At 43.7% G+C, this 12,826-nt stretch overlaps 1 protein-coding gene across 1 annotated transcript in view; it reads right to left on the bottom strand.

Moving 5' to 3' along the window:
• Window positions 1-487: 487 nt before the first annotated feature.
• SH3GL2 (SH3 domain containing GRB2 like 2, endophilin A1) overlaps window positions 488-12,826 on the bottom strand; it is a 214,245-nt gene continuing 201,906 nt past the window's right edge. The window contains exons 4-9 of the mRNA XM_046023343.1: window positions 10,890-11,033; window positions 9,892-10,025; window positions 7,688-7,846; window positions 5,884-5,987; window positions 4,157-4,287; window positions 488-2,062 (exon numbers count right to left, since the gene is read on the bottom strand). Coding sequence (XP_045879299.1) covers window positions 1,863-2,062; window positions 4,157-4,287; window positions 5,884-5,987; window positions 7,688-7,846; window positions 9,892-10,025; window positions 10,890-11,033 — 872 coding nt within the window. The 3' untranslated portion in view covers window positions 488-1,862. The remainder of the gene's footprint in view (window positions 2,063-4,156; window positions 4,288-5,883; window positions 5,988-7,687; window positions 7,847-9,891; window positions 10,026-10,889; window positions 11,034-12,826) is intronic.

The raw sequence follows: 12,826 nt of genomic DNA on the forward strand, positions 1-12,826 counted from the left end.
TATAAAAAACATGTTTATTTTCTCAGAAGGTCAGGAAATACATATGCTGTAGGCACAGCTCCCCTCCCCCACCTCCACGCATGTGTGGAGAAAAGAATGCTTGGCTTTGGTCAGTCTATTTTTCCCTATTTCTTTCTCTTTAAGCATGAAAGACAACAAAAGACTGGTTGAAATGGCATATTTTGTTTATGTCTCTGAACATTCTATCTTTTTGATATCACCATTGATGGTACCTCTTATAACTTCTAGAAGACTACCTCTCCCCACTTTCTAATCTTCTCTCCCAAATCACCTTCTTCCTAGGATTACCAGGAAGTTGCCTATGTCCAGGCTAGTTGACTTCTTGCTAACGAAACTTGCCTTGCTGCCAGAGGGGGACATCTGAGTTCAGAGCCAGGTCTGATTTGGCTGCATCAGAAGGTAATGGAGATTGAAAGGAGACCCCTCCCCCCAAAACTGACACGAAATAACGGACCAGAGCCTTCGGTTGTGTCTTCAGCAATATTTATTGGAAACGGCGATGCTTCCTGTGATAAGAGGTTTATACATTAAGCAGTAAGATTTGCCTTTCACTCCACGTGACCCACTACCGCAGGCGGCACATCCGAAGCAGCACGTTCAACCTCTGAAGGAGTCTGTACAGCTAGATAAATAGAACTCTGGACACCTGACAGGACCTCATAACTGGTACAAAAAAACCAAAGCCACTCATAAGCGTACACACAGCACTGTACACACGACATGAAGATGGAATAGAAGGGACTGATATAAAAGTAATGACTGAGGTGGGAAAAACTTCTGTATGTGCAGCCATACATCTTAAACTGCTAAGCACAAACATCATCTTTATTTGGTCCTCATTGAGGGCAGAATCTGCACAAATGATGTTCAAAGAATACAAGGTGGAAGCGGAAAGGAAAGACAGCTACTGTTTCTTCGTCTAGGAACTAGCGGAAAAATGGTTTCTTGTGTTCTTCTCCTTGTGTCTCTGTGCAAATGGACTCATGAAGCACGTAATTCACAAATAAAACTGAAGTGAAGATATTTGTTCCCTCTTCCCTGTACCTTCAGAAATGGCCTAAATACATATGTGGTTTCTCTGCAGCAAGAAATTTAACCTTGGAAACCAGATGTTTTCCCATTTCCTCATAATGGAGAATCTCTTCTCTTCAGCCCCACCTACCGTGTACTGACTGCTAACTGTCTTGCTTAGAAATACAGCGGGAGTCCCCTCTGCCTTTACTAGCAGGGAGGGAAGAAAACTGGCTGTCCCTCAGAAATAGGCATAATTGGGAGGAACAAAAGTGACTGTTTCAGAAAAGATTTTTAACTCACATTCAACACTTTCTTACCAATAGCATCAAGGGACCAACTCATTCAGACCAGAAGACAAGTTGCTGGTGAGGGAGGATTTCTTTCACAATTCTGTGACTCACATATTTGGGAGGGGACAATGGGAAAGCAAGACCTTTCTCCTATTGAAATGGAGAACCTGAGACCTCGAGATGGCCCCTGGGTGATAGATAATATCTTCTGCAGGATGGTTTTACTGTAATGTGGCTCATGGTCATATTCTAAGAAGCCACAGCCTCCTGAGAACCATGTAAACAGCAGTTCAGTGACTGCTGGCTGGTCTCAGATGGTGTTTAAAAAGCACATGCCATGCCTGCCAGCCTCAGAAGATACCACCCATCACCATGACTCTTGTGGGATCACACAAGTCAACCAAAGATACTCGGTGGGGCTTGATGACCTGGACCACTGCGGCCTGCATTTGGGATGTGTTGTAAGCAGCATTACCAAAGCAGTGGTTAAACTTAACTATCTGGGTCAAGAGGAGGTAAGCCTGCCAGCCTAACATTCTAATGAGGCAGGGCAACCAGAATCTCCACATAGTTGATGGGGAAGAAGCCTGACTGGCCATGAAGCATCCCCTCATACCAGTTCTCATCAATTTGGTTAGTGAGTGTGATGATATCACCCTCTTTAAAACCCAACTCCCCTTCATTTTCAGGTTCAAAGTCGTACAGAGCTCGGCAGCAAGGCTGATCCATTGGGGCACCTGGAAGTGAAAGCAGGAGAGAAGAACACAGAGACAAGGGGTATTTAACTCACATTTCTACCGCCTGCTTCACCTGCCTGGCCTGCTATTCCCCTTGTTTCCCCCCTCACTCCTCTTCCCTGCTGAAGCTTCCTCCTGCGGCTAGTCCCCAGTCCGCAGCATGGCAAATGCCCTTCACCAGTCTTCAAAAGTTTTCTCATATCCCTGGAAGTTGCTGGATGCCTGCTTCCATTTCCAGTATGAAAAATGGCCTCATCTATGCCTGTGACACATGCAACACGGTCCACCGAGGTTTGCCTTCCTGACAATGTCCAGAGATGGGAGACCCAGTGACTTAAGGAGTTTTAATGAGATTTAGGTTAATGGAATATGGCCAGATCCTTTGCATGTTGGCATTTTAAAATCTCTGTACATGTGAAAGAGTTGAGTTCATTACATGGACAATGCTTGACAATGTCAGAATAACAGTGCAGTTCTAATTTTTTAAAGGTAAAGACTCCAGTCTCTGGAAAACGGCTGTAACATGGTGAGAACAAAACAATGTAAGACCCTGGGTTCAAGTTCATACTCTGAGTGACCTTGTACGAGGCACTTCCCTTTCAATTCCCTTGTCTAGCATTAGAACTAACAGAACTTACTCCACACTACTATTGTGGCTATTAAGTGAGACTAGGTAAAAATTATATAACTGACTTTGGGTAAACCGTCGCATATATAAGGGTGAGTACATGGGAGTTCTGGCATACAAAAAGTAACATACTCTACCTTGAGTAAAATAATGAAGAATGGAACCATATCTTAAAAGTGATCTACTTTAAATGACCATCTATATTTAATATCACATGCATCCACACGGGCACGTAAACTCAGACATGTGCATACTGCTCTCGTCACCTAGATGACTTTTCTTTTCACCTAGATGACTTTAAAGGGAAACAATGTCATCTGCCTTTTCACTTAATAAAAGCAGAAAATGAACAAGTCTCCAAAAGAAGAGTGAAATATGTGGTTGGTTTCTGAATAGGGAGAAGCAAACTCATCACGACTTACATGACTAGTCCTTGCAGCCAGAGAACTTCTAAGAGCCACTGCTCTGTTTAACCGACCCTGGGGGCTCCCCACAGGGAGGCAAACACAAAGGACAGAGGGCACCAACTGTCACCACAGACCTCACTTTTTCCCTTCATGGTCTCCAGAGAGCACCTCATAAAACATTTCCTACTACAGAACATCAAGCCCTGGGCTCCAGGGAAAAGAGGAGATACTGCATTTCTTGAAGCCCATGTCCAGTGTAAGATGGTTTCCACTTCTTCACCCAAGTGAATTGTTAAGGTTGAGAATGTTTCTAGCACAGGCTTTTACCTAATCTGTGTATTTCGGGGGGGGGGGGGGGTTGGAGAGCAAGGGTGCCAACTAAAAGAACATATTATTGGGTATTCGTGAATATTCCTGATAGAAAATAAATTTCAGCTTTTACTATACACCAACCTCAGTTACCAGGGTACAATGAGTTGGATGAAGGTGGAGAAAGGAGGGAAAGCCAGCCAATGCTGAGATTTGAAATACGTTCACCTACAAATACATTCACCCACATGCTCCGGTGACTTGAGATTTCCAGTTAGACATGCTGCTGGAGCTGCAGTCCGTGGGTTATATAAGTGAGTGTCTGTGGGCATGCCCTGCCGGGGCCTTCGCACTCATGCGTGCTGGACCGCAGACGGAAAAACAGGAAACAAAGATGGCGCCCCAGGCACCCAACTGACACGTTAGGGTTACCTAACACCACAAAGGAAGGTCAAAATCAAATGTGTTACTTAGGAGGTTAATGCATATTGATGATGGAGGGTGAGAGAAAGAGGGACATACAAATAAAGTTTTCCAGAGGAGAGAAGAGGGAAAAGGAGGGAAAGAAACAATCAATAGGAAGTAGGGGGGCTTTAGAAGAGTTTCCACCTGACAAAACCGTCCTGCAAGAAATGGATCACTGTAGAGCTCCTGTGTAGCCAGAATGGGCTGCGCCTAGAATTTCTGGGACAGTGTCAGTGGGGTGTGCCATGGCCTGTGTCATGGGGTCTGCAGGTCTCAGCTCCTTACCTGCAGGTTTGGGTGTACCCGTGTGGGAGAGGCCCCCGTTGGGCTGAGTACTGTCTCCAGTTGTAAACTCCAGGCTCATTCGTGGCTTAGGCTGATATTCCCTTCTAGGCTGAGATGAAGCTTGTCTTATTCTGTGTTAAAAAGAAAAAGGGGGGGGGGGATAAGATTATGGAGCCAATTAAGAAGCAAAAAGAAAAGCAGTAACATCCAGGAAGGCTACTAACATGGAGCAAGGAAAATTTAAAAACAAAACAAAACAAAAACAAACAAAAAAACCACCCATAGCTGCCTTCTCTGTTTCTGTCTCTGCTTTCCGTGATGCCCCTCTGTGGTCTGGCCCTCACCATCTCATTCTGTCTCTCCTTCACTTATTCAGCGCTCACTTTGCAAATGTGCAGACTGGTAGGCGTTGAGAACACAAAGAGGAACAGGACACAGTTCCTGCCCTCAAGCAGCTTACGGTCAGTAAGGGAGACTGAATGTAAACCCCTGAGGACCAGAAACCACAGTGAATGTTGATGTTGTTACAGCAAGACACAGAATGCTATAGGAACACAGGGGTGGGAGTGGGGAGGAGTCTCCCCGTCCACAGGAAGGCTTATGGAGAGGGAGAAAAGATAGCTAAGGGTCATTTCCAGATAAACAGTCCTTTCCAGAAGAAAGGGTTTAAGAGCTGGAGAAGGCCTGGAGCGAGGAAATACTGTGTGCCCTGGGAACAGTGAGTGGTTTGAGATTTAAGAAACAGGAAAGAAATGAGGGAAGACAGGAGCAAAGTGGAAAGGTATGACTAATTAATGTCTTCCCCAAACCTCTAAGTATTTTCCACAGCCTCAGGTGTTCATGAAGCAAAGCGTACAGCAGATTTGCAAAGAAGGGGAGGGTTCAAGGTATGATGATTATAGAACGATACTGACTTTGAACATATGTCAGAGGAAAAAAGGAAAATGGCTCTTTGTGCTCAGTGGATGTCACAAAGACATCCGGTGCTTCTTTAGTATGTTGAAGTGCATGGTTTTGAATCTTTCGAGAGGCTTCAGAGTGTGACACACATTCCCACAAGGGTACACTGAGGAAAGATGGACAAAGTGACACATAGGACAGTATGGGGCGTCTGCCTACAGCTGTCAGGCTGTGCCCTGCAAGTCCAGGGAGATCTAGTCACAAAGAAAATAAGCCCTGCCCAGCCGCGGGGCGCATCTGAGGAGGAGAAACAGGCATACGAAAGCTGTCTCTCTGATGGCAGAGGACTTGCTCCCCATTCAGAGAAATGCTGCAACAAGACTCAGCCTTTCAAATACGTGATGCTGCACCACTGGGCAACCTGGGGCAAATTACTTTATCTGCCTGGGCTTTCCACCTGTAGGTGAGGCTAATCACACATCGTCTCCAGGGCTTTGGGAAGACTAATGATGATATGCCTTCAGCACCCACCCAGAATATGTGCTCAGCAATTCACATCATTATCACTGGGAGCATCCTGGCTTCCCACCTGTGGCAGCCAACATACAACCCAGAACGGACCTCTCATCAACACAAGATTAGACTCAATGGAATAAAGTAAAACAAAGCACGAGACACAAGAAAATCGAAACGAATGATTCACAAGGTAGGATCAGCAGGAATTTTGGCAGAAGTTTTTCTTCAGATATATTCTATTATTTCCATTTCTTTACCCACCGTTTCAGAGGAAGAAAATGAGAATATAAAATTCAGGAACTGTGAGATACCTTTCTTCCAGTCTGACAGTGACTTGCTGCAGGATCTGGACGGCCTGCTTGTGGTACTCCAGCTGGGCTTGGACAAGCGCAGACAGCTGGCTCACCTGTTCGATCTGCAGACCAATGGGGGCCATGACTCAGTTACCAGGTCACCACCCTTAAGCAACTCCTACTGTCCCGATGCACAGCCCAGCACTTGAAGATTCTGTAGGTTCCACATCAGGTAAGGTTAAGAAGCATCTGTATGCTTGGAAACGTCAGTACCATGGGGAGAAGCCACATTATCAGGAATCCTTTGAAAGATCCCACACCTCTCACTGAACAATCTCATTGTTAGCTACCAACTTCCAGGTAGGATTTGGCTAATTTTATTGATTTCTTATAGGAAAAGAGACATTGACCAAAGGAGACTTTGCTCCCTATGCTTTTCATGCTATTAGTGTTAACAAAAATATGAATATTGATTTTTCACGTGTGGCAGCATGGAGGCAGTTTGGCAGGATGGAAAATCCTATTCCTCTTTTGGCCTCATCTGTAACATAAAGGGGTTGGGTCAAGTGACATCTCGGGTTCATTTCAGCTCCAGCACTCTAGGCATCCTTAGTTACTCTTCATTTTGTGTCTTGGGTTGGGATCTGGCTGAATATTGTCCTCCAAGTCAGCAAATGCAGCTGTCCCAAGAGTTTTGAGAGTGGAATGGGGCACTGGGTACAGGGAAGGAGCACTGTACTTCAGGTCACCTCCATGCCTACAGCATTCCTCTTCAGTAGGTAGATGGGACACCAGCTGTTCTACATAAACACCAACTTGTACTGTCTCTGAGTGGTGGGGAAGTCCAGATATGTTCAACCTGCCCACCCTGTCACCAGTCAGGGCAAAGCAGTGAAGTGATCAACACACAGAGGCTCTGTAAACACCTTGGGAAAAACTGGTCAACAACTGATAAGGCCAGACATGGGCGTGAACAAGAACTTGAAACCTGCTTAGCTGGCTTGATTACAGGGGTGGCCAGAAGTCCTCGTAACAATAGGACTGAAAGAATTCAACAGAATATAACTTCTAAAGTCATGAGTAATAATTTAGCACACTGCACGTGGTGTCTGGGTGGCTCAGTTAGTTAAGAATCTAGCTTTTGATTTTGGTTCATGCCATCTCAGGATCGTGGGACTGAGCCTCATGTTGGGCTCCACACTGGGCACGGAGCCTGCTGAAGATTCTCTTTCTCCCTCTCTTCCTTCCCCCTCTTCTCTGTCTCTCTCTCCCCTTCTCTAAAATAAAAAATAAGCAATAATAATAATTTGGTGCACTAGAAATGTAAAAGGAGCTTTTAAACTACATTGCCCCAAATACAGTATCTATGCTACAATCATCAATCTCAATTGAAATTAGGTTTTGAAAGAAAATATCACCTTCACCTCAAAATACAGGACACCTTAACCTATACTGAACCCTCAATGCTAAATCCTTTATAATTTGAAGTCATTCTGCCCTGTATTTTGACAAAGTATTTCAAGCTACTAGACTTTTACTTGGATCATCAGAAACATTCTTCATCTTCTCATGACTGGTAATTCCTTAAGATCATGAATAGACAAACATCTCACTAAATTAAACCATGGAAATATGTGGGGGGGAACCTCTCACCATTTCTTGATCTACTATTATTTCAAATTATTTTAAAGAAATATCTATCTACCAAAGTTCTTACCACATAGTATATTTAGATATGAACAGTTTAAATTATATAACCTTTTAATATAATCTTGAGCCTCAATGGCAAGATTAAATTAGAAACCACAGGAGAAGCACTCACATCCATCTCCAAGAGATTGAACATGCTGGACTCAGCAATTTCTTTAGATTCATCGAATTTCTCCAGAGCCTGACGGAGTTCTTCATCTGGAATCTTGCCTTGTCGTTTCTTCTTATAATCAAAGTCTAGGCGTCGACCCTCCAACTTCTTTAGATGATGCTGAAAAAGTCAAGGGCAGGAATATGTTTTGAAAGGGCTCATGGAAAAGGTCTATTTACAGCTTACTTCTCCATCATGCCTATTAGCTTCCAAAATAAGACAGGCTAAGTTCTAAAATATCACGTCACCAGAAGAATAAAGAAAACTGCATCAGTGGGGCAAATGCTTCCAAAGGCTAATTGTGGAGAAGCATCTTTAAAAATAATTAAGGGCAAGAAAGAAACTTGGGGAATTACCGTGCCCTTTATTTTCTCCCCTTGCTGTGCCAAAGCCAAGCTGGAATATGTCTTTCCAACCCATGACAAGAGCTGGGAATGTGTGCATATGGCCATCCACGTGCAAAACACTGCTACACAGAACCCACACAATCCCATCTTCAAGAGAAATGGTGTCTCGTGAGAAGGTAGAGGAAAAATAATTTCCTTGAAGAGAAGTGGGAAAGACTCATTCTTGCTTTTTCAGTCCTAGCACACTAACCCTAGAAAGGGCTTATCTTTGAGGAAACCAGTCTGTGAGAATCACCTAAGTTGCTTACAGAAATATGGATTACTGACCACCTGCATTAAAATATCCAGGGCCAGGATCTAGGAATCTATATCTTCTTTTTTTAAGATTGATTGATTGGTCAGAGAGAGAGAGAAAGAGAGAGAGCAAGAGCACAAGCAGGGGGAGTGGCAAGCAGAGGGAGAGGCAGACTCCCTGCTGAGCAGGAAGCCGGTTGCCCGGCTCAGTTCCAGGACCCTGGGATCATGATCTGAGTGGAGGCAGACACTTAACAGACTGCACTACCCAACCGCCCCTAGGAATCTATATCTTAATTCTTATCCTTGTTGACTGATGTGGCTTTAGGGAATCACAGATAAGTTTAAGTCTCCCATTTGGTAGATGATGAAACTTAGCAGAAAAAGTCTAACTTGGAAGGGATGCTAGATGGGTTCTAATGACCCACAGCATTCTTCAGTCCCTCCTTGCATCCTCCCCACTGTCTGGCTACCCAACCTCTGCCCAACCCTCTAGCAACAAAGTGGGAAAGTTGTTTCCCAAAGTGAAAAATTACCTTTGCTTATTCTAAGGGATGTAGTATTTCATTACTAATGGGTGGGAGAAAACACTAGATTTCCTTGATCCTGGGTGTGTATGGCAAGAAAGGGAGGGAGATGAAAAGAGAGTTGGGAGTGGTGAAGAAATAAGAAGGAAAAGAGGAAGAAAAATATCCTAGACTTTCCCTTCCACTGTACAACCTGTCTCCCATCCATGCCCTGAGCCAAGTTAAATGTTTGTTCCTTTGGAAGGGATATTCTTGTAACACATGTGAACTTGTAGTCAACTGTAGGGTGGAGTATTGGGGTCAGGGTTAATATTGTAGATTAAGAGTGAGTCTGCCACTTACTACTGTAATTTTGAGCAAGTGATAGGATGAAGGAGACTCAGTCTAGAATAAAGAGATCTCGGGGACTTCAAGTTGTGGATTGCCATGTTACAGTGAAGTTAATTTCAGAGAGGTTTCACAAATATTTGTTGAAGGAATGAGTGAGAAAACATTACACACCTAGCTGGAGGTTAAGCCAGTTGAACTTTATTTCTTTGGAACAGTTCTATGTGTTTTATAAAGAGGAGGATTTTTTTTCCTCAGTCCTAATAATCACTATGAAAATATGGAAACATGTGTTTATGCAGTGATAGTATAACAATTTACCTGAGCTAACAACTGATACAGCTAGCCTTTCAGAGGATGAAATCAGCCTAGAAATCCATAATTAGTAAAAGTGGGTAGTATCAGGGAAGGATATTATTCCTCTGGAGGAAAAAAAAAGGTTGATAACCTGAAAACTCAATGCGGAGAAGTCGAATGTATTAAGTGGCACAGTCATAGTAGTGGAATAAAGTATTGCATTTCTGATTTCTCTCAATGTAGCTTGATGAGTTATTTTGTAATCCAAACCTCACCACACATGACAAGCTTGAAAAAATGTTTTCTGAGGGGAAACGGGCACCTACATTTGTACGTTCAAACCAGACACTTCCCAAAGATCAGTTGCAGATACCTGAATTTCTCTTAGATCTTTGTCATGAAGGTTCTGAAGGGGGTCAATGAAGTTCTGCTTCACCTCCATGTCCAGAGAGTCCTTCACTTCTGAGAGTTCCCTCATGGCCTCCCCCACCTCACCAAGTGCTGGGCCTGCAAGGGGAGAATGACTCTCTTGGATGTTAAAGGACAAAGGTGAAATGTACATGCAGTAAGAGGACCACCACAGGCGAAAACCCAAGGACTACTGCCTGTCTTGTGAAGACAGCCAAGATACAGGAACTGTATAATGCTTTCCAGAGAACAGTGTATTTTCTGCCTGAGACGGTTCATATAGTACAACAGAGTCAACGTTACCAAGGGGATGGTATTCCTTATTATGAAGAACATGAAATTCTGTTTGTCCTTTAAGAAGTCATTGGGGAAGCTCCCTGCCCTCCCTTGTCAGTACTGGGCTAGTAGGGAACCCATTTAAGGCCAATGCATGTGGAAGGAGATACCAGGAACAGAGGGCAGGGTTCAAACAGGAAGGAGAGTCATTAGCTGAGACCACTATCATGAAGAAGTGAAAGAGAAGTTCTGTATGGTGACTAAGGGTGGAGGAGAGAGGGGTGAAGGAATTCACCCGGGGCTGTAGAATTAGGTACCATGTACACAAGAGCAGAGACTGAAGGGAAAGCTCATGGGGCGGGGTGTTACACCATGCTGACTGCTCCCTCTGCCTCAACACTCAGTCATGCTGGCACACTGCACAGTCAGTTTCCAGGCATCTGGATATGTTCATAGGCTACCATGAAGACTGGGATCTCATCAGGGAAAAAGAAAGTCTACAAAACTGACAAATCACACTAAAAATGACAAAATGATCCTGAAGGTAAACTTTTGGCCTCTGTCTCTCAGACATAAAACTGGGAACTAAAATATAAAAAGGTTGGAATCATCTCCTGCAGACTGTCTTACTGGCATGAAATCCCCATGGACACATGAAAGAACTGAAGTGTGGAAAGCAGTCATTACCAAAGTTGCAGTCGTCTCCCAGCTCTCTCCCGAACTTGAGCATGGCCTCCGCTAGCAGCGCCTCTGCCTGCGGATAGCCTGGCCCCTTCTCCTGGCCGCGGATTTTTGACATGGTGTTGATCATGCTGAGTTTAGCTCTGGAAGCTGCAGGCAGAGAGAGCAAATAGTTTCACTGTAGGCAAGGTGATACAGTGGAGACAGAGCTGGACGAGAATCGGGCCCTAACTGGTCCATAAACCAGCTCAGTGACAGACAAATACATCTTCACCTTCTCTGGTACAGGCAGGTTGGCCCACAGATAGATACAGACAGGCATTTTTTCTTTCATCCCTGAAATTTCCCTTTCTCTCAGTATCTTATGAGGAACTTAACAGAAAAAGCAAAGCTCTTCTGGGGGGAGATCCCACCCGCCATCACGCTCTCTTTCCCAATTTCCTGTGCACCTTTCCGATCCTCTCTTCATTGAGGCAGCCCCTCTATGGAGCTGGGAGGCCCCCCAGAAAGCTTTTTGAAAACCCCTGAATTAGGTATTCTTTGTTTTAGGATTCTAGTTTTATATTTCAATTCTAGGAATCTATGACAAAAGTATGAAACTGTTAATTCTTGCAGTGTGAGTTAAGCCTTATGCTAAGTTTCACTTACACTCTCATTTTCAAAATCACTGCTCAACTGAGATTCTGATCGTAAACAGACTCATGAAGAACAGAAATATTGCGTCCATTAAAAAGGCTTAATCACTTCCCCAGCACATAATGGGCTTCTGAGAATTAGTTTTATGCCACAAAGACAGCACTTCAATTTCTTTTTTGCTTTTGTTTTGACAAAAGGAGATGCCTAGAAAGCAATTCCAGTTTTCATGGAAGAAGTAGTTTTGCTAACACCCGGTGAAGGAGATTTTCCTGATGCTCGGATACCGGGTTTCCTCAGGTTCATTATTAGAGTTGAGGCTGTACATTAGCCTAGGACTGTGCCCAGGATCCCACTGGCATGGAAACCCTGATAGAATCACAACCAAAGGCACTTCGGGCATTCAGTGGCTAATAGTTAATCTTGAAACATTTGTTTCAAATAGGACTTTTTTTAAAAAGTTTTTATTTAATTTTTTTAATATATATAATGTATTATTTGTCCAAGGGGTACAGGTCTGTGATTCATCAGTCTTACACACTTCACAGCACTCACCATAGCACATACCCTCCCCAGTGTCCATAACCCAACCACCCTTTCCCTATGTCCTTCCCCCCCCAACCCTCAGTTTGTTTTGTGAGATTAAGAGTCTTTAAGTTTTTATTTAAATTCCAGTCACTTGACATTGTGTTATATTAGTTTCAGGTGTACAATATAGTGATTCAACAGTTCCCTTTAACACCTGGTGCCCATCACAACTGCACCCTTTAATCCCCATCACCTATCTCACCCATCCTCTCCCCCCACCCCATAACCATCAGTTAACTCTTAATCATAGTTAAGAGTCTGTTTCTTAAAAAAAAAAAAAAAAAAAAAAAAGAGAGAGAGAGTCTGTTTCTTTGTTTGCCTCCCTCTTTTTTCCCCATTTGCTCACTTGTTTTGTTTCTTAAAATTCCACGTATGAGTGAAAACATATGGTATTTGTCTTCTATTTCACTTAGCATTATACTCTCTAGCTCTATCCATGTCATTGTAAATGGCAAGATTTCATTCCTTTTTATGGCTGAGTAATATTTCATTACACACACACACACACACACACACACACATGCACACCCATCTTTTTTCTTTTCCCTCAGATCTTGGGTTAGGGTTAGGGACAGGGTGATGATATGTGCCTGGTATCCTGCAGTTCCGGATCCTTCAGAGGATTAATGTTAGGGTTTAGGAGCTGGGATTAGGGTTAGGGCTTGGGTATGTGTCTGATATCCTACAGTTCAGAGATCTCACAAGAGAATTAACCCCCAGAT

The sequence above is a fragment of the Meles meles genome, chromosome 11 (genome assembly GCF_922984935.1).
Source record: "Meles meles chromosome 11, mMelMel3.1 paternal haplotype, whole genome shotgun sequence".
Classification (NCBI taxonomy): Eukaryota; Metazoa; Chordata; class Mammalia; order Carnivora; family Mustelidae; genus Meles; species Meles meles.